The sequence below is a fragment of the Ailuropoda melanoleuca genome, chromosome 2, assembly GCF_002007445.2.
Source record: "Ailuropoda melanoleuca isolate Jingjing chromosome 2, ASM200744v2, whole genome shotgun sequence".
Classification (NCBI taxonomy): Eukaryota; Metazoa; Chordata; class Mammalia; order Carnivora; family Ursidae; genus Ailuropoda; species Ailuropoda melanoleuca.
Genome location: NC_048219.1, coordinates 70,629,028 through 70,651,567, shown reverse-complemented (window position 1 = coordinate 70,651,567; position 22,540 = coordinate 70,629,028). Strand labels below are relative to the sequence as shown.

The 22,540-nt window shown below is 37.9% G+C and overlaps 1 protein-coding gene across 3 annotated transcripts in view; it reads left to right on the top strand.

Moving 5' to 3' along the window:
• Window positions 1-22,540, top strand: part of OLFM3 (olfactomedin 3) — a 184,051-nt gene that overhangs the window by 141,964 nt on the left and 19,547 nt on the right. For all 3 annotated transcript variants that reach the window (XM_019799376.2, XM_034653983.1, XM_011224601.3), the window contains 3 exons: window positions 6,607-6,753; window positions 12,535-12,690; window positions 17,847-18,066. In XM_019799376.2, coding sequence (XP_019654935.1) covers window positions 6,607-6,753; window positions 12,535-12,690; window positions 17,847-18,066 — 523 coding nt within the window. The remainder of the gene's footprint in view (window positions 1-6,606; window positions 6,754-12,534; window positions 12,691-17,846; window positions 18,067-22,540) is intronic.

The window sequence follows — 22,540 nt, the reverse complement described above, 5'->3', positions numbered from 1 at the left end:
AATGTATCACTGGCCCATCAGCCTTTGGAGAAGGCTGGTGTCTGCAGAGGTGAAGCCTTGGCTCTGAGAAAGCTCAGGCTCCCTCTGGCACTTTCCTCTGATGCAGAGTAACTGCCCCTTGAGGCTGAGCTTCTGAGAAATCCCCCACGCTGTGGACTCCACACCAGGAAGAACCTGGAAAAGAGCAATTAAGTAAGCAGAGGACATTCAGCAGACACCAGCTGCTTCCCAGTCAGCCCTACTGCTGTGGTGGGAGGAGGCCTCAAAGGAAAAGCCATGGGCATAAATGATTTGTTTTGCTACAGTTTCAAGCATCTAGCTGAGTTCTCCTCATAAACAACTACTTCCCTGAGTTAGTCAGTTTTAAGTTCTGTAAAACGAGTTGAATACCCTGACGTAAATTCTCCATATTTTCTGAAGTTCTTATTCTCAACTCTCGAACTTTTTTTCGGTCTGCACGAAGACTCCTGACTTCTGTGTTTTGCAGACTGTTTTTCTTCCTTAAATCCTTCGGCAATACCCCTTGTGTGAAAGGGCAACCAAACAAATTAAGGAGTGGGAGATGGATGAGAAAAGAGAACGGCAAACCTTGGGAGCCACAGAAAAAGTGATAATTGCCTTTTTAGAAAGAAGAGTGACACAGATACAAGAGTAGATGTGTTCCTGTTTAAGCACTTAAAGCAGAAGTAGGGCCCAGAGGGGAAAATTACAAAGACAGAAGTTCAGATCCAGCCCCTCAGCTTTCCGCCAGTAGAAGGGGCTGCAAAATTCTTATCATGCAGAGTTTGAGTGGAAACACAAGAACAGACATAAGTGTGACTGAGTGGGAAGACACAGGATGAGATATGACCTCTGAGTCTTTCCCAACTCTTAAGTCTTTGTGATTTCCAAAACATGAACAGAGGTGTTCAGCCAAATGAAATCTTCTATAATTGGTTTTTTTGTTTGTCATTTGTTTTTGTTGTTGTTGTTTTGTTTTAATAGTCATTTTTCTTAGAGCCTCGAGGCTTTCTTGAGTGAAAATATGCATTTCTTATTTCAGTCCCAACTAGTCTCATAAGAAATGGGAAGAAAACTGCTATGCGGTTACATCTTTATTAACACATCCTCCACGACACGGCTTCGTTCAGCATGGTCTGTCAACATCTCTCCCATTCCTTTCCTCACCTTTCTCCTCTCTCCACAACTAAAGCCATTAGCATGCTAACCCACATTTCACTCTCTGAGACCAAATATATCCTCAGACAAAAAATTTATAAGGGGTTTCATCATCACTTAGGTCTCTCCACTCTAAATCAAATAGGGTCCAATAAATGGATTTTTCTCTGCTTTATTTTCCCCTACCTTGTACACAACTTCCAATAGGTAGAGTCCTTATTCTTTTTTGCCCGAGCCTGTACTTTTATGAAATGCCTAGAAACTCAAGATAAAACGTAAGACCTAGCAATGTTCAACTAGCTGATTCGGTTCCCTTAAAAGGACCAGAATTCTGTCCTTTGCCTGCCCCTCCACCTGGGCGCTGATAAATGTTTGCAGAGCCCACCACAGGAACATCCAATAGTCTGTGACCCTTTACTGCGAACGACTCCTCCGGGATGCTAACTGCTACTTATTTCCATATTGTTTATTTATTTTTTTAATTTATTTTTGTATTATTAGCCAACATATAATACACCATTAGTTTTTGATATAGTGTTCAGCGATTCATTAGTTTCATATAACACCCAGTACTCATCACCACACACGCCCTCCTTAATACTCATCACCCAGTTAACTCATCCCCCCATTCCCTCCCTTCCCCTGTGGTCTTCTGTGCTATTCCTTATGTTCCACCTATGAGTGAAAACATATGTTAGGACAGTGCCCTCCACCTGCCTCAGTGCAACTCCTCCAAAGCAAATATTTTTGGCTATTGGTGAGTGGACATAGACTATCTGTCCACATTTATCTGCAGAGGATGGGAGTAAAGACTCTGGGCTGACAGTTGAACAAAACTGGGTCTAAGGTCCTATACATGACATTTACTAAGTAAATGACTTGAAAAAAAAATTGCTTATGTTGAGTTTCAATTTCCTCATGAGTAAGATAATGTCTATATCTAAGGAAAGGTAGTTGGTTCAAAAAACAGTGAGATTAATACCAAGGGTGGGATTTTATAAACAGAAAAACAAACTGAAATGCAAGATATATATACATATATATATATATATATGTATATATATGTGTGTGTTTTTTCCCCTTACTTTTACCTCAGTCTTCAGGATCTCTCTTTTCTGGTACAAAGCCCCTGGAGTTTTGGGAGAGCTCTCCCACAGTAGCTTTATATTTATAAAGCATAGCTTGGTAATTAAATTATAAGGAAAGAATCCAGACTTGAAATCCAATTGTTAAAATTATCATTTTAATTCTCCTATTTAGAGCATTCTTAAATACTTCATGAGTTCTGCAATATTAAAAACTGCTAAATAGTTCATTTAGTTCTTCTAATTAACACAAAAGGTTCAAAGAGAACTGCCTCAGTACCCACTATGATTAGCGATGCTTTGGATAGTACTAAACCACATGCATCCTCCAGGTCCAAGTACTGGCCTCCACAGCAGTTCCCCAAATGCTTTCAGGGTTATCTTTAGCACTTATAAAAGGGAATTTCAGATAACTGGTGGTGCAGTGTGGTGGTTAAACTTTCAGACTCTGACATCAAACTGACATGAAACTACAAATCCCAGCTTCTGATTGCCCCCTGCATGACCCAGAGCAAGTTCCTTATGATCTTTAAGTCTCAGTTTCCTCACCTATAAAATGGGTAGGATAACATAACCTCATCCATAAGGTTAGTGCGATATTCAAAGGCAATAGTACGTGCGAACTGCCAAGTAATGGCCAGAGCTGCATAAATGTTTGCTATTACTATGAGTTTTACAGACACCTGAATAATTGCTCTTGTAAGTTAAAATGGCAGGTCTTCTTTCATTGGTATCCAAAAGTGTCTGAATATTTCCTTCTACCTGAGGTCTTAGCTGGTTTATTTTGATCCTCTTTTCAATGCCACTTATAGATGCCCTAAAAAAGAGCACTAGAGATGTTCATAAAGCTTCCTTTATTTATCACTGACCCTGACAAAGAGGTCTCTATCAAAACCCACAAGACTGTCAGGCTCTCATCTTTAATATTAGCTCTTTTGTCTTTTGAGCTACCTTTTTCTTGCCAAAGAGGTAACTTGTTAGAGTTGAGATCATTCAGACTAACTCTGTAGTAGATAAGGTCATGGCTCTTTTCAATGATTCCTACGAGAAGACAGTTGGAAGTACAAACAAGGCTGGAGTCTACTCTTATTAAGCTGACACTTGAAGGAGAATGCTAAATGAACATCAAACCCTATTCACCTTTCCTGTTTCCCTCATTCCAGAGAGCAACTGACACCTTGCCCTGTCATGATAAGCTCCTCACTAGTTAGCCAAACACTTGGCAAGTGAACACCAATATTAATGCTGCCAGGTTTAATAATCAGTGTTTGCACTGCTGTTAAAGATGTTTTAATATTATAATTGGGTGACCCGTGCTCCTTTATCCAAAAGCTAAATTTATCCTAGTGACAAGACTTAATTTTCTGACATACTTGAGATTTGTGTCCAATGTTAGGTGAAGTCTAACTCAAACTATAGGACCTATGTCTAGATATTTAAACCCCATACTGTTTAAACCTTTAATTGTATCACTGAAACCACTCCGCTGAACTATTCCTATCTCCATTCTGTAATCTCTGCAAGTTTTTTCTTCTTTAATACAAAAAGGATAACACAATAATCTTTACAATGCTCTCTGATTCTAATAATATATAATTTTAAGTACATCCTTCTACCCTAACTGGATATTCAGGTATAAATGCTAGAAGGGATGAGAGAATGAAAAAGAAAGGAATAATAATGAATCCAATGCTTCAGAAATAAAGGGCAGCATAGGAAGCTTCCATGAATTATCTGAAAAGGGAGATTAAAAAGACCACCGGCACCATTTGCTTCTCATTATAGACCAAGGACAAGGACTATGACATCGTCAAGAGTTTCCTGAGTTTATAACTTATAGCTTCGATATTTGTTCATGATTGTGGGAATGCCTATCAGCACTCTGTAGTGATTATTGCCAAAGCCCTTGAAAAGAAAAAGAACTGTGTGTTGGTTGATGGTATGCAATGATCTGGGACCTGGGACAGGATAAGTGGGAAACTGTATCTGTTCTGCTGTGAATTCTAGAAACCGAAGATCTCACAGATGATAGCACATCTGTGGAGAGGGAAGTCAGCCTGCAATAGTTCTTTAAAGAGACTGCTTTTGACCTGGCAAAACACTCCAGGTCTATAGGCAAACAGCTGAGTCCACTAACACTGGGCATTTTGCAAGACAATCTTCTGCCGGCCTCCCTTCGCTTCCTGGTTCCTAATCGCATCTCAGTTCACAACCCTCAGCCCTTCTCTCACTCTTCCTCAGCCTTGGCCCTACAATCTGATTCATTAAATATCTCATTTTCTAGATTAAATTCATCCCCCTCTTCTCCTGGTCATACAAGAAATACCTATCTGCTGAATCCCTGGAAACCACAGAATGACAGATAGAGAAGGGCTGATGAATTTCAGATCCTAGCTGTAGAAGTAAGCCAGAACTTAGATGGAAAGAGGCCCACTGATTTATATGATATTTCCACAGGAAAAACAAATTCATATCAAATTGGATGGTTTGTCTATGTAACATCTGTTAGGTAATTTTTTTCAATATCCATGATTAACCTTTAAAAACAATTATCTGGCTTATTATCTGGTTAGTCAACATCATACTGATATGGCATTGTAATTAAAAAAAATCTAGAGCTGCACTGTCCAATATGGAGCCCACATGTAACTCTTGAGCATTTCGGATGTGGATAATGCAAACTGAGGTAAGTCATAAGTAGAAAATGTACCATCGGTTTCAAAGACAGTACCAAAAAAAGGAGAAAAAAATAATATAAAGTATCTCACGCATAATTTTTATATTGATTATATGTTGAAATATTTTGGATATATTGAGTTAAATAAAATACATTAAGATTATTTCTTTTTCCTTTTTCAAGCCTATTAGAAAAGTTAAAATTATTATATTTCCATTTGACAGTACTGCTCTGGAGCACACTGCCTGGTTTCATATGAGCCCTACCACATCCAAGCTGAGTGTTCCCAAGCCATTTCCTCTTCTGTGAAATGGAAATAATAACTCTTGCTTCTTAGGGTGCTCCCTGTACTGCTTCATCATCCAAGTCACTGCATGGGAGCCGTCCCTTGGAAAAGGGCCTGACCCTAAACAGGCTGCATTCTTCAGCCTACGCAATCCCCAAAGAGAAACTCAACTGAGAGTCAAGCCACCGATCATCTCAACAGCTGGAGGAATGAATGAGTGCCTCTCTGGGCAATATATCATGGCATCCACAACGACTTCTGTTTGTACAATGGAGAGTATACGTTTAAAGCCCAGTTCTCTCTGAAAAGTAACTAGATAAAAAATGAGGATACTTATCTGTGTACCTGATAGAATGTACTTGATGTGACAGGAAATACCTAGTAGCTGGATTTAAACCAAGTGTTGAAATTAAACATATGAAAGGCAAATAGTAATACTAGACAATACACGTAAAATGCCTAATGAATAATACAGACAATCCTTCAGAATAGGTAGAAACCATAAGGGCTTAGTAAACCAAAGGTTTATAAAACAGGTATTCCAAGCAGGAGAAACAAAATAAGTAACATACAAAGGTATGAATCAAGGTGGCATGCTTTCAGGACATACATATACCAATCTGATTGGAAAGAAGTTTCCTATAGGAAGATACAGGAGGAAAAACTAGAAACATAAATAGGAGGCTGACTGTAAGCTGCCTTCTTCACAGATAGGAAAGCCACTTTAAGCTCGGGTTATAAAGAGGTAGGGTGATAAGTGCACAGAAGTAATTTGAAAAAATAAATTTGGTGGACTATGTCAAAATACTCTCTTTAACCTCTTTGGGACTCTGCTTCCTTTGCAAAACCATGCTGATCTAATTCTTTTTTTTTTTTACCCTATATTCTTATATCCTACTTTTCTAGCTTTATTAATAATTGGCCCTTCAGTACACAGGAAGGTCCTTAAGATAGGGCCTTGTTTCAGAATATCACACATGGATAATAATCAGAAAAACACATATATACTACTAACTACCATTTACTGCTGAGAAAGACAAGCTAACAGATCTTATGTAGAAAGGCTGGTGATATGTGATTCAGGGGTTATCAGATGCTTCTAAAGTTGCACTAAAATGTCCAAATATGACAAAAAAACAGTAGGAAGTGCTGTAGGATCAATACGTAGTTAATAATACGAGCAAATAGAAAGAGAAACTCTCCTTCTGGGGACCAATAAGGAAGGTGGAAATGAATGAAGCTTTGCTGCTTATAAGAAGTTGTTTAATCTCTTCGTAACTTTAAATATTAAAAACAGAAACTTCATCAAAAAAGATGCTTTGCTTAAAATGTTACAAACCCACCTTCTCTTTTTCCTGTAATGGAGCTCTGTGTTGTGTGTTTGCCATTGGTTTGCTCAGACTCAGATTAGTCCCAAAGAAGGCTGGCAAGTGTACAGCTCAGCACAGGACCCTGACGGACGATGCATCTGCACAGTGGTCGCTCCAGAACAAAACTTGTGTTCCCGGGATGCCAAAAGCAGGCAGCTGCGCCAGCTTCTGGAAAAGGTAGGTGTCCCGTCCTCCGTGCATATTTTTTTTTTTTTAAATCTACCATTCCTTGAGAAGGAAATGTGGGAAAGCAGGCCATGGTGAGGAAGGTCCTTCCAATTTTTGTCCCCCTTCTCAAGTAAACATTTTTTTTTCCCTTCCCAAAAAGGAGTACCTCAATCTTCCCGCTCTACTGTTCTATTTATATTACTTTTTACTTTTCTCAATCTTACTGTCTTAAGACTGACTGTCATACAGACCAGTTGGTCTCTCCTTAAGGAAAAAAAAAAAAGGCAAGAAGTCTTATTCCCCTGCCAGAAATTTATCCACAACTCCCAGGATCACACTAGGCTCTTTGAGCTCTAGCATTTGAATCCCATTAACAACCTTGCAAGGAAGTTAAAATAACGGAATGCAATATGCAAGCTATCTGAACAGATAATGAATAATTTCAAGTATTTATCATCATTCTCTAAGTCATTCCTTTGAACATTAAGCTCTTCAATTTCATTCAATAGCATTTTCTCCGTATAATTTACTTAAGCCGGATCCATAACAATCAAATGCAGAATGCCCTTGATTTATTCTTTTTTACAGATAAAAGTCAGCTCATGAAAGGTTATTTATGTTTAGTTTGAGGAGGGGAAAAAAAAACACCAAAACAATGAATGGTTCTTTCAATTATTCTCATTCAGAATTTCACTGTGTTGGGCTCTGAATATAGTAGGACAGCTGGGTGGCCAGACTGATGGAAGGATGGCAACATGCTGGAATTTTAAATACCTTCAGGGATAATAAGATAAATTAGGTAGTATGTGCTTTTAGAGGACACCATACTCAACAATTCACTCTGTGCAATATCATTTTCATGATCATTCACACAATGATGGCAGTGAATAGGAACTTTTTATGGAAAATTAAGAGAAGCTAGAAAAATGAAAGCATCAAATTTGTTAATAGAGACATGCCTACTTTATGCAATAACTTTCTTCTACTGCCATATAATGAAAGTAAATTTCCTCCGTGTACATTACTTGGAAGTCTATTGATGCACTAAGATTTTAAGGAAGTTTTTTTCCTTGTTTTTATACAATGATTAGTCTGTTTTTCCTCCCCCTCTCCTCAGGGATATCAATCTATTGGCTCTCTCTTCTTAAGTCTCTTTTTATAAGATCCCATCTTCCCTTGCTTCTTCAATATCTGTCTCCCAGACAAGAGCAAATGTCATTTTCATTCAAGTTAACGACCCTAGCTAATGTGCCTCTCAGCTATTAGAAATGGTGACATATGAACTGTGATTTGTCTTGGGTATTGCTTACCAATCTTGATTTTCTTTATTTCTATGGAAAAAATTCAAATACATAGTTTAATATTGTTTGGTTACTAGGGAAATTAATTACATTGGTAAAAAGATTTATTCTTTTAAATCCAATTTTTTTTCTATTAAATTGTATTTCCCCTCAAATTACAGACTTTCTGCTCCCATATTCTTTTCTGTGCAAAAGCATCTTTTTTTCTATATCAACTATGGTAAGAAACATATTCTTAAATACTATACCCTTATTTCTTTTACTGTTTTCACTATTTGCATTACATACACTCAGCCCTATACAGATTGAGACATTTCTTCAAAAATGAGTAAAAAAAAAAATGCAAATAGTGTCAGGAAGTGGATAATACCCTCTACAGGTCCAAAGTGAAATGTATTCCAGAACTGTGATAAAATCAGAAATTAGTGTAGGATGAATAAGGAAAAAAGAAAAAAAAAAACACCAAGGAGGTTGGCTGAAAACAATCACTAAGATGTATATGACCACTATCTATCTAATATGCAACATGTTTAATGTTTGAAAGAAATTCTAGAAAATCACACTTTTAAAATACCTTATTTAAGTGACCCAAAAGCTCACAAAATTTATTAATAAAATCGAGGTCTCTACAAGTTACGTTTATTAAATTCCTCACTGGAGAGTATTATAGGCCAAGAGGAATAGTCAACCGTGTACAGAGAGTGGCTTGAAGGAAGGAAGTAGCCCTGGTTTGCTGCACTGACCCAAATGTGAAAGAAGCGCTCCTTATTCAGCCTGAGTCAGTTCCTTCCTGACTTCGCCACAGTTCCCTGTCTACCCAAGGCACCAGATGTAAAAACAGGAGCATGAGTTTCAGCAGCCCATTCACTATTAACCAAAGAATTGATGTAGTCCTAGAATAAGGAAAATTTTTTAAGGAGAATAATGCTGATAACAGTATGTCCCATACATCATGTCTGTATCCACTCCATTCAGTCCTCACCGCTGAGGTCCGGGCCCTTCTAAGTGTATGTAGAAAGAAACTTCTCTTTGAGTTTAAAGAACCTAGCAATGTCACTCAACCAGTAGGCTGAGGGGCTTTACCAGATGAGTCCGGCATTTTCTCAACGTCACGCTAGTATCAACCAGAATGTCACTGGTGGTGCCCACACTTAACTGATGTTCTGTCAAGTATTTTTAATCAGTACCTTTATTACCTAATATTTAAAGAATCACAGTTGGCTTCACAATATTTCAGGTCTTCATACGCCCAAACTAAAACTGTTCACTTAAAAAATGTTTGTTAGCTGTGCAGCTTTTCTGCACAGTTGAAGATGTCCTGCCTTGTCTAGGACAATATTTCCTAGAGTGTGATTTTTGAAAGAGGATGCCAGTGACATCCTCCCAATAAAGTAATTTTAAGCAACACTGTACATGATACTTCACTCTTGATGATTTCCACCACCTAGTTTAATACTAAAGGTTCTGTGAAGACCTACGGCAAAGAATCTGTTCGGTTTTGTTAATGCCAAGGCTATCCAAACATATTGAACTGGGGGGCTGCGTTTTTTCCAAGTTAGCCTCCACAATAATTATGAATTAGAGTGACAATCTAAGTTAATTTCTGTTCAAGGTCAGAAAGGCCTCGGACATTTTATTTATACAAAGAACAAGATAAATAGTTTTAAAAATTATCGATGAAGGGAGACAATGAGCTTGCCAGATGATGGTAGAGAGGGTCTAAACACAGGGACACACATGGAAAACTAAACTGTAGAACAGAAGCAATAAACAGATTAAACGAGGAACCACAGCTGATGGTCTCCTTCCTACAGGTGTAACTGTGGGAATCCAGTCTCAGGTATCATCAGGAAACTGATGCTCAGGGGGTCTCTGTGAACAGTAGGAAACTAAACATTGCTGGGTAGAGCCAGCAGGAAAAGCAAAAGACAGCCCAGAGACAAATCCTTTCCAACTAGACATCTCTCTCGCTATCCATTACCCCAAAGGTAGCTCTTATAATTATGCGTATTTCTACAATATAGATGGTCACAATCAAGTCTCAGCAAAAACTCTCTCAGCGCATTTTCCCACAACACAAAGCTGAAAATTAACTCAATAGGGTTAGTCAGACCCGAAAAAAAAGAGAGGGTATTTGAACTGTATCCAGAATATCTCATTTGCCTATCATTTTCTAACTGCACGGACTCTGCCTAGGTACATGGAATTCCTAGGAAAATATTGGTCATGCCAATGATGGGTATCTTCAGAGACAAATGCCATATTCAAATGTGTAGATAGTTTCTTTAATACAAATGGCTTTTCTTTATTCATGCTTAACCATAATGGAGCTGAAAATTATTCTGAGAGCATTAAATTTATCCAAGCTGCAGTTACCATCTCCATCTTTCAATGTTGTCTCAGTAATTTTGTGCTGCACTAAAGATTAAAAAAAAATGAAGCTGCCTAAGTAGGAATGATAGTAAATAAAGAAATATTTGGGAGTGATGTAATGCTATAGTGTAACAGTAACAGAAGGAGGGAACTTTCCTTAAAATATTAAAATACTAACTACCTATTACTACTGTTGGAAGCCTAAGATAATTTTACCCAATAGATATTCATTGAGCAATTAGTCTGTGCCTGGTTCTGTGTAAGGTCTTGGAAATAAAAGATTTGAATAAGATGCAGCTTTGAACCTCACAGAGCTCACAGAAGGGCAGCCGCTTCTGTGCTCCTACCCAGCACAGACGATACACAATTAGTTTTCATATAAGCTAGACTGTAATATACGCTGAAAAGACAGCATTCATAAAAGGCAGGGCTATGGATGAAACAGAAGAAAAAAAAAGGGAAAATATAACCTTCTTTAATAAGTGGAATAGGCAAGCCAAGGCAAGCAGAATGCACTGCCTTTTTGGAATGTTCCAGTTCTGAGGAATGTACCAACAATGGGCTCTTTATAACTAGCTGGTCCACCGAGCTTCGTGACATACGTGATGACAAAAACTGAATAAATTACTCCTTCTTTATTTGTAACTCACAATTGTTGCAATGAAAATAACTTTTTACTTACACATAAATAATACATGTTTATTTAAAAATCAAAAGAATAATGCATAAAAATGTATGAAACAAAGTAAAACTCACCTGAAATTCAACCACAGTGTTTTTTCGCGCTTTCCTATATTCATTTCATACAAATAAAACATATAATTCTACGCAGATTTACATATATTCTATTTAGCAGGAACTCCTTTCTATAACTGTTCGTTACTTCTCTTCTCACCCACATCTCACCCCCTACCAAAAAACTAACAACCCAATATGTATTCTTCTAATCCTTACATACCTCTCTCCACCTTGATTTTTTGCTCATATGCCCCATTTTCTTTTATGTGTATATGTGTGACACACACACACGCACACACACACACAGAATCTGATTTAGAATAAAAGATCAAATTATATAAAGGCTGTTACGTTTGCTCTTCTCACTTGCTTTTCTCATGGAAATTCCTCCATGTTGAGCAAAATTTAATAAACACTGGGATCACTCAGGGATTCTGATAAAATGCAGATTCTGAGTCAGTAGCTCTGGGGTAGGCCCCAAGAGTCTGCATCTCTAACAGGCTCCCAAGTGAGGCCAAACTTGTTGCTCCGTAAACAATACTTTGAGTACCAATGTACAGAAACCCAGCTGACCCTTTAAAACAATGTATTCGTACTCCATTCCCCAATTCATTTAATAGCTCTCCAACTATTAGACATTTTCACTTTGTATTTAGGTTTTTGCTGCCACAAAAAATTAGAGCAGCCTTTCTTTCCTCATTTCTAGATGTTTTATAAGTCACCTATTTCCTACTTCTATATAGCCTGGGGCCCAACGAACCTGAGAAGTTACCATCAACTTAATCGGTGTTTACTGTCTCCATACCAAACACTACCAGCTGCCATTTTCCAGGTCTCTTAAACACTGTGTTTGGGGGTGTCCCAGCATTGCCACCATGCATCTTGGTCAATTCAATCTCACCCCTGGGAGAGCTTAAGATGTGGAAGTGACTGTACTGAAATGAATGTATTCTAATTCTATTGCACACGTCACCACCATCCACAATTGCTAAACGACCTGATCTTGAAGAAATCAGAGTTAGTACTTACAGAAACAACTCATTTTAACATTTAACAGCTTGGGGTATCTTAAGCTTACAAAGCTCTGGAATGAAATTTCTGTTTTTAAAATTTACTTTTCTGATTTACTAAATTCCATTTATTTATCTCTAATGTTAAATGTCAATTTTATTATTTCCCGCCTAGGTTTATTCCCTTGTTGAATTTTTGGAATGTTTATCATGAAGAATGGTTCTTCTGAAAACATATCGTGTAGGGATGCAAATAGGGATTTGGCATTTGGCAGGTCTTTATGTTAATGTCATTTTTGCCACTTCGGCAGTGATTGGATATTCCTGTACACAGACAATGATGTATAGCCAATGTTCTTGCTTAACAGGTTCAGAACATGTCCCAGTCTATTGAAGTCTTAAACTTGAGAACTCAGAGAGATTTCCAATATGTTCTAAAAATGGAAACCCAAATGAAAGGGCTGAAGGCCAAGTTTCGGCAGATTGAAGATGATCGGAAGACGCTAATGACCAAGCATTTTCAAGTAGGTTTGACTTCTGCAATCTTGTCAATCCAAATCAGACGCTGAGTGTAATGGACAGCCAGCATGGCAATCAGCTAGAAATAACTGTTCATTGGCCCATGCTCACAAGGTTAAAGACTCACGGGGGACGTCAATCATCTCTCCACTGAAACTGACCATTAGCTGGTAGGAATGCATACTATAAAAAAAGCTCAATCTTCCTAGAGCTTGGTGGAGTTTCCGGATATATGTATAGGCAATTCAATATCTAAGACAAGGGGAACTCTCAAGGGAAATTAATAATTAAATTTATCAAAGTTTGTTCTGATGACTTTATGCCCTGCTAATATGAGGACACATATAGAGAATATTTACTATTAAAAGAGGCAATATTACCATTAATAATAGCATACAAAAATAAAAAGAAGGATGTTTCATAATTTGATACAGTCTTTTCTTGGACTTTAAGTTGTTGTTGGCAATTATCCAAAAACACTGAAAATGGAGAAATAGTGCTTTTAGGCATGCTATGTGGACGTTTAGTACCTAGGTAGGACAGTGCCATATTTTAAAAAATCTGACTATGATAATACCATTTGAGCCTCTATTAAAAAGAAATAATCTGCCTCCAAAGGGATAGCACGTGGTTTATAAAACATACTGTGGTTTTATAAGCATGAGAGTTTCTTTTTTCCTTCCCTTCTCTAGTGAAATTCACTGCTGATGGTAAGGGAATGGGCCTGAATTTAAGCATCAGAAGTGCTTTTCACACAACGGTGATGGGCACAGAGCTAGTCAGGGACATGTGACGGGATCTCCACATAGCACATTCTGATCTGGCAGAAATTTTCATGGTTTCGTAATTTTCTTCAGTGGTGCTCAGGAGCCTGAGGAGGTAGGTATAGAAAACAGTTTTTGCACTGAACCAGTTTTAAAGTTTTACCAGGGGGGGTACAACAGAAAGAAGAGAGGGTGAGAAAGCTGAGGGTATTGACAAGAGATGAGGCTAAAGGGATGAATCATGAAGTTTAAGCTGAAAAAAGTACACAGAGCCAGGAGGTTAAGAAATTAGAATGAATTAAAGCAAGGCTTAGAAGATACAATAAATGTAAATATTATTGGAAATGAGAGAATGATGGGGCGCCTGGGTGGCGCAGTCGTTAAGCGTCTGCCTTTGGCTCAGGGTGTGATCCCAGCATTTTGGGATCGAGCCCCACATCAGGCTTCTCCGCTGGGATCCTGCTTCTCCCTCTCCCACTCCCCCTGCTTGTGTTCCCTCTCTCGCTGTCTGTCTCTCTCTGTCTAATAAATAAATAAATAAATCTTTAAAAAAAAAAAAAAGGAACTGAGAGAATGAGTGAACCGGGTGATAGAGAATTTGTAGGGGAATGGTAAACAGCAAAAAATACAAGGCTGAGGAGAAAATGAGTGAATGTTAACCAATATTTATTGAGCATGTATTGTGTGCAAGGCAGCATTGGGCCCACTGCTGGATATGTAATGATCTCTCTTCTATGAAAGACAACTAAAACAGGCAGGTAAAACTGACAGTAAAGAGAAGCATAAACTATTTAACAGCATGAAGGGAAGAGTAATGTTATTTAATTTTATTCAGAGAAGATCTAGAGAAGAGTTACAAGATTTGGCAGTTTTCAAGAAAGCAGTTTTGGACTAGTCCCCCCCACCCCCACCCCACGCACACAGACACACAACCAAAATCATAGAGGACTTCGAGAAAACTAGAACATTTCCAGTGTTCAGGGTTAGGGGTAGGCTGTAGAGGAGTAACAGGAGCCGGATGCTGAGGCCATCAACAAGGTAGCAAATGGTAAGCTGGCACTTACAGCACAGGGGGAACATTCCCAGAAAGGAAGGAGGACAGAAGGAGAGGTGCTCAGGGTGTCTGGCATGGAGTGAAAATGATTCAAGCTCAGATGGACAGGGCAGAACTCTGTGATGCCAAGGGATGGTTTGAGGGTGCCAGGCCTGGCAGGGCTGGGGACACATGATGAAGCATGTCCATCTGTGGGAACTCTTGGGAGAAGATCAGAAATAAACAAAGAGAAACAAAGCTGAGAGAAACTCAAGGAAATAATTAGCCTTTTCTGTAAGTTTGCCCAGCAGCAGCCAGGCTACCAATAAGAAAACTTAATTTTCAGGCAGCACCATATGGAATAATGATTTTGATTTTACTAGTTCACATAATCGAAGTAGATACTTCAGTTATATGTAAAAATCCAAACAGCAGTATTTTTCTGAAGAATTACACATATTCAACACACAGTTCTGACGTTAACTATATATGAGCTAATTTAATCCTCTCAACAATACTAGAAAGTAGGCACCATATTTATCTCCATCGTTGAGATGAAGAAACTGATGGAATTTGTTCAGCATTAAATACCTAGTATGCATCAGAACCACAATGTCCAGGGGCGCCTGGGTGGCACGGCAGTTGGGCGTATGCCTTAGGCTCAGGGCGTGATCCCGGCGTTATGGGATCGAGCCCCACATCAGGCTCCTCTGCTATGAGCCTGCTTCTTCCTCTCCCACTCCCCCTGCTTGTGTTCCCTCTCTCGCTGGCTGTCTCTATCTCTGTCAAATAAATAAATAAAATCTTTAAAAAAAAAAAAAAAAAAAGAACCACAATGTCCAGCTCCAGAGATAAGCCTGCTAGTACCAGTTCTACACCGGCTCTCCAAGTACACTATGGCTCTCTGAAATTTAAGAGTAATAATTAAATGCTAAATATGTTTGTTGAATTTAGGTATTCACTGAGTCTGAGCATGAGTCAGATGGTGACTCAGCAGCTAGATGCTGAGGTGCCATATTTGAGACAAAGAACTGGAACATTCCAAAAGTAAGTTTACATCAAAGAATACTTTTAAATTGGAAGAAAATCCTACGCTGGTACACCGTTTTCAACTTATCAAAAACGCTAAGTAGGTTCTGTCTTCTGTATTTTTTAAGATGGAAATCTTATTCTAGTTATCATACCTAGACTATCATTCCTATAGGAAAAGGGCAAGATAGTCTAGCCTACAGCCTTTGCTGTAAGAACGACATAGTAGAAAGTGAAATTCTAGAAGAGATGAGGAAGCACAGATCTGTGTTATTCTACTTTAACCTTTGAAATATTTGATATGTATATTGGTCGAACTTCCCATTGCTCTCTGCCTAGCGTCAAGAGTTTCAAAACTGATTACCAATAATCAAATTACGAATTTTTGAGAAGACCCTAAAATATAATTACCTGTGTTTCTTTTCGTTCAGGGAAAAAAGTCACCAAAATTGTGACACGGAATTGCTCTCTTTTCAGTATTCCCATAGTGTAACATAAAACTCTTCTTTGTAACTGTTGTTACCATATGCAGCAAATGCTACCAACAGAACTCTTCTTACTAAAATCATAATGAAGCAATTGTGTCTTCCTTTTGGGATGCCGTAAGATGCTCAAACTAATAAGTTTATTTCCAAATGAGCCACCAAAATGAGTAAAGCTATGCAATTCCACCTTTTCACTGTGATATTTATGAGTCTTTCTCTTTATGAAGACTCTGTCCCCTCCCACTCAACATGGACATCTAGACAAAATCGAAAAATTCTGAGCTTACAGAGCAAGTGGAAATTTCCCCACAAGAAACATAAGCCCATAAATCAGGGCAGCAACGGGAGCTCCTGCTATTTTAATGCATTTATAGTAATAACATCTTCCAAATGTAATTTTAAAATGCAATTTTCAGCTCCTTAAATTAGTTAGTGTACAGCATGGTTTCTGACAGCACCTATGGATTATTCTCAAATGATCCTAACAGTGACAGCTCTTTCCACAAATGAGATCATCTGTAAGAAAAACATACAACTGACTCACACTCATGATATATTTTCAGTGACCACGACCACCAAATTAAAGGAAAAGAAGAAAAGGTGACATACCTAGAAATTAAAAGTGAAACTACCTGTGAGGCTCAGTCCCATCATGCTAGAAATAAGACACTGTGTTGGCAAAATATGCTTCTTGTTCTCCAGATGAAAATCAACTTTGCAGTTTCAAACAACTCTGTACAACGAGTTCCTTTATTACATAAACTGTGAGCACCTTGGTCCCTGAAAGAGTTAAACGTTAATTCACTACATGGGTGAGCAACTCTGCCTTACTTAAAGAGCTCTAAATTATCTATGCTAAGGCAAATGGAGTCAGAGTGTGGGTAATAATTCAAAATGGTAAACAGCAACATGCATTTCTTCGAGCTTTGAGGAGCTTTGCATGATTTATTATGCTTGCTGAACCTACCTTCCTAATGACATTGTGCTAAGATGGATGTTAAAAAAATAAGGAATACCTGAGCATAATGGAAGGGACAGTGTAGAAAGGCATAGCTGGAATGATTCTAAGTGTTACAGAAAAGCTGTTCCGGGATCCAGAATTTCTGGTAAGTACCCCCATAACATAGATAATGAGTCAGTGAGTAATTAGAGTTAACAGACATCGGATATTTGACCTATTTCTAGTAATTCATCATTAGAAGATGGACCCTGATTATATTTCGTAAATAATCCATTGTTCACATGATAAAATGCTACCAGAAAGTGAAATAATACATTAACCCTTAATTGCTATCATAAAAAGTTTTTATAATTATGATGAAGCTAAAATTGTTTTATAGAAAAGCACAGGGATGGCTGGGTGGCTCAGTCAGGTAAGCATCTGCCTTTGGCTCAAGTCGTGATCCCAGGGTCCTGGGATCAAGTCCTGCATCCGGCTCCCTGGAGCCTGCTCCTCCCTCTGCCTCTGCCTCCCATGAATAAATAAAACCTTTAAGGAAAAAAAAAAGAAAAAAGAAAATCACATAACCATTTAAAGAGAGGTTCTTGTATTGAGATAAATGGATTGACTACTAATGATCATGTAGCCACTTACATTCTCACAAAGTACCTAATTTTAACCAAAAATCAATAAGAATTTTGATATACAAATACTGAATCAATATGCTGTTAACCTGAAACGAATATAATGTTATATCCTGATGACACATTAATAAAATTTTTCGTTTAATTTTCAAAAAAAAGGAATTTTGAATCTGTTTTAATAATCTCCTTTAAGTATCATATTAAAAAGAACATAGCGGCTTGATCTGTTCAGATGACACTCAGAAACAACTGGCTGCTTTTCACAGGAGTTGAAAGAGAAGATGGATGAACTCCTGCCCTTGATCCCCGTGCTGGAACAATACAAAACAGATGCCAAGTTAATCACCCAGTTCAAGGAGGAAATCCGGAATCTGTCTGCTGTCCTTACTGGGATTCAAGAGGAAATTGGTGCCTATGACTACGAGGAACTGCATCAAAGGGTGCTTAGCCTGGAAACCAGGCTTCGTGACTGCATGAAAAAGCTGAGTAAGTAGAACAATTTCATTTGTGTGAGTTGTGTTTTTACATGGTTTCAATGAAAACTGCGTTCTTAGGTTTTGCAGATAGTCATAAATACCTAATTACAGAGAAACCAATGCCTGCTTTCTAAGTCTAAGTATTCCTTAACGCCTTAAGCAATGCCTGTGTAATAAGTGTTATTTGATTAACAGTTGCCTAATTTTCAGAGCACCCTGTTACCCTTCGGTGGCTTGAAATAATACAGACAATTCTATTGGCTACACTAATGGCAATAGGTTACTACAAACGGATAATATGTGATGGTTAATCATTACTTGGCTAGAAGGGAGGAGAGGCATTTTTAGTAGTGCAGAAAGTTAGAAGCTGGGAAAAAGGGAGTTTGGGACCAAATATGAAACAGCAGTGATTAAATCAAACAAAAACAATTCCTCTACTGTAGAGAATTGCCATCAGCTAGCTGTTCTGATCCACTCAAGAAATAAAAAGGAGGCACCTACTCAAATATGTATTCACTACTCTGCAAGGGGTCAAGCATATGACATGGGATACGGACTCTAGTTCTTGACCCCTAAACTGTGTGGTTCGACCTGGTCTAAGTTTACAAACTCTTGCACTTCATCCGTGAGCTAATTATTCAACTGAAATCATCACGGCACTGGTCTGTAATTTAATCCAAAATAAATATACGGTCACAAATTGAATAAGGAGGGGTTGTTAGTCCATTTAGGAAGAGTATTTTAGTTGTTGACATGAAGTGGTATGCCAGGGAGGTCAAGTCAATAACCACAGAAAAGTGTTCCCTCAACAGGAAGAAAAACCTTTCTGGAATGGAAAATAAACTAAAAAGAGAAATGAAGAATTTGGAAAAGATAATTTCTAGTAAAGAGAACTTCAGAAAATAAATGTAAACACTTAAAATTTGAATGGCTGATGAATACTTAAAAGACTATTTTACAAATGCAATCCAAATGAAACAAGAGAGTGAATATACAAAACATTAAGTTTAGTACAGTGGGGAATCACCACATCAGAGGCCCCACTGCAGTCAACCCAGGATTTCCAAGAGATTCTGACAAAATTACTCAGAAGGCAATTAACATAAACCCTAACGCAAAACACTTGTACGGACATCCTCAGTTCCTTATTCCTCACCAGTCAAGGCCCACACTTTTCCCCTGTAACTCTTCTCCTAACAATCATGACTCCAGTAGATTCCGTGACTCCAATTCTGCACCTTTCACCTATTGTCCACATTATGGCCAAAGGGATCTTTTTGAAGCATAAATCAGAAATTAGTTTGCACTGCTGAAAATCCTAGGATAGAGTCCACAGCTTATATGTGGCCCACCCTACTTCTTCCATCTTAGGTCCTGCCGCTCCTCCCCTCACATGCTCCATCCCAGTCATGTGTGTTCGACACTTTATCACAGGGCAGTGTCGAGATGCTTGTCCCTTCTGAAACACTCTTTCCCATTTATCCTTTCTATGTCAACACATGTTCACTTGCCACATGAAACAAACTCCCATTCATTTTCCACGTCTCCGTTTAAATGTCATGTCTTGCCAGAATCCTTCATTGTTTTCCCTGCGTATACTATGTGTCCCAGCTAGGTGCTCCCAAATGCTGATATTTCACCAATGATTGGACTTTTCATGTTTCATTATCATTGTATGTGTAATTGGAGAGCTATCTTCTAGATTTTTATTCCATCAGAACAAGAGCAGTGTCTATGATCCTCCCTTTAAACCTTGTATTCCCCCAATGCCTGGAAAACTGCTTGACAAAGAAAAGTTAGTAAATATTTGCCAAATAAATTAATTCTATAAGGAACCATATAGTAACAATTTCTAACTTTCAACAAAGTAAATAATAGCTATTTCAAGTCGTATTTAAAAAAAAAAAAAGCTCTCTTAGCCATTTGAGTCAGGTGGCACAGGATTGACCAAGATGAAGCAAAGGAGGCATTACTTATCTGATATAGCACTTAAATACCTCCTTATATGCTGTTCTTTATAATTAATGTTATGGAGTTTATTGCTATAATATAATAGGTAAATATTACTGACATAAGTGAATTCTGTTATATTTTATTTTTAAATCAAGAAATACCTTTAGTTTCATGCACATATTAAGTGTATGGGTTGCCAGATGATGTCTCCACCAAATCAGATGAGAAGAAAATCTCAGTCCAAGAATTGAGTGGCCTCACTATCTAAGTTACTTTGGGAGTTACAAAGAAATATCCAGATGCATTTTTATTAGTTCATAAAATATCTGATTACAGATTTTCTGTAAATGACAGTGCTTAGGATTGGCCTGTGTAGGACTTTGGCTTACTTTGGAAAAGTCTGTTTGCAACAGATGAATCACTCCGGATTCTGAGAATCAATTCATCTGGTCATTCCTAGCAGCTCGCAATAACCCCAAGCTACAGGCTTTGCACACTGAGACCAGATATCTGCTAAGTACGCATGCACTCGACTAAAGGAAGGACAGGCAATAGAATAGCTCTAGCTAGTAAGCACCTGGAATCTTAAAGTGTGCCAGTTAGGGTTTTGAGGGACTGGCATGGAAAATTCTTGAAATTTGCTTAATTTTAGAAATGAATTTCACTTCTAACACATATTCTCTCTGAGTTGACTCAGCTAGAAATAATGTTGCCGTTAGGAAATTAAACCTACGCTCCTTTCAGTTCTTACACAATCCAGTTTTTTTTTTTTTGTGGTTTTTTTTCTTCTTGTTTTTCAGTCCGCATATAACTCTCCCACACACAGCCTCCTTCAGTATTGAAAATGATATTTGGGACAAAGGAGATTAATTTAAGTGGACACAAATTCATCCTACTCCTTCTTATTGAACCATGGATAATGTTTCCATGGTGTCCTTAGGCCTTAAGACTGTGATCCATAATATATATATATTTTTTTTAATGTCAAAGGCTCTTTTTTTATTAATTTGCCCTCATGGACAACAAAGTTTGAAAGAATGTAACTGTCAAATTAACGGCATTAACTACTTAATATTTAATTTTATCTTAACTAATCAAAAACAAAACCTAGCTACCAATGCAAATATCTAATAGCAATAAAATAGTGTTCAACTTTCTTATTTAATGAGATGGTTGCTATCTGAGTTAGCTGATATGACCTTACGAGACATTAGAAATGATTCTCACATATTATAAACTCTTTCCTAGATTATTAGTAGCCCTGAGATCCCTATTTACTTAGAAGAGAGGCCAGTGCCACAATGACTCTAACTCATTTATGTGTTTTGTCCCAAGAACTGGGTACTTTTCTCCATCACAGCAGATCTACAGAACAATCAGAACAACTTACGGAGAGTCTCCTAAGCAGAGAAAATATTTATCACTGGATCACAACCATTAATTACAATGTGAAGAACATGTCCAGGTAGAGACAGACAGCCCTAATGCCATGAAGTATGAAGTTACATGGTCCTTGAAAAAATAAATAATGGAATCTTTACATTGTCCTTTTAAAAATTACTCCAATTTGAAAGGAAGTATCTGAAACATATATTTGCAGAAGAAAACACAAACACATGATTGGGAGTGGTGCCTTAAGTTAATAGTTTAATGCTACTTCCTGCTTATACTTCCTGGGACTTTATTAAATAAAGATTGGATGAAATTATCTCTGAGAACCCTTTTAACTCCATGCCTACTATGAACTCATAAGTAAATGCCCAATTACCACATATCAGAACACACGGACTCAGAAAACGGATGTTAGTCAATATCAGAATCATTAACAGGAGATGTAGAGAAAAAAACATCAGCGGTTCAATGTTCCCGAACATCTAAAATCCAATTGCTCTTCTGTTCGGATCTATAGTGGGCCATTGGATAACCATGGTATCCTCAATATAGTAACAGGAGCAAGAAGGCCCATCCATCAATGGCATTTTCACTCTTCACAAAAGCCTCTCAACACACACAACCAATTAGCAGAGGGCAGAAATGGATTGGGGCAAGATAATAAAATTGCAACAATGATGAATGCATTTTCCACTCACCTTTTCAGTGAATTTGCTTTTAGGAAAAATGTCACACTATACATCACATAAATTTTAAGATACTAAAAAACAAACTAGCCTCATTGCCTGCAAGGTCGAAGTCACTCCCAAATAGTAAATAAGGCGCTAAAGGAATCACAAGTCATTGAGAGCATTAGGGCACCATTCAGCTTATTTCTACTAGAGAATTAAAGTTTTGGAGAAAATAGAAATTATGGGGGAAAAAAAAAAGCTTCAACAGTAATGCACCCTAGTGGGCCTGAATGAGGTACAATAATGCTCTTTTCTAACTGTTTAATTTTTTCCTGTGAGAGACAGAATAAAGTCCCGTGTGCTTAATTAAATATCCCATTCCTAAACATGCAAAATATAATTATATGCATGTGAGAATTTGCTGAAAAAAGCACGGTTAAAGCTCTCACACACACCCCGAGAGCATCA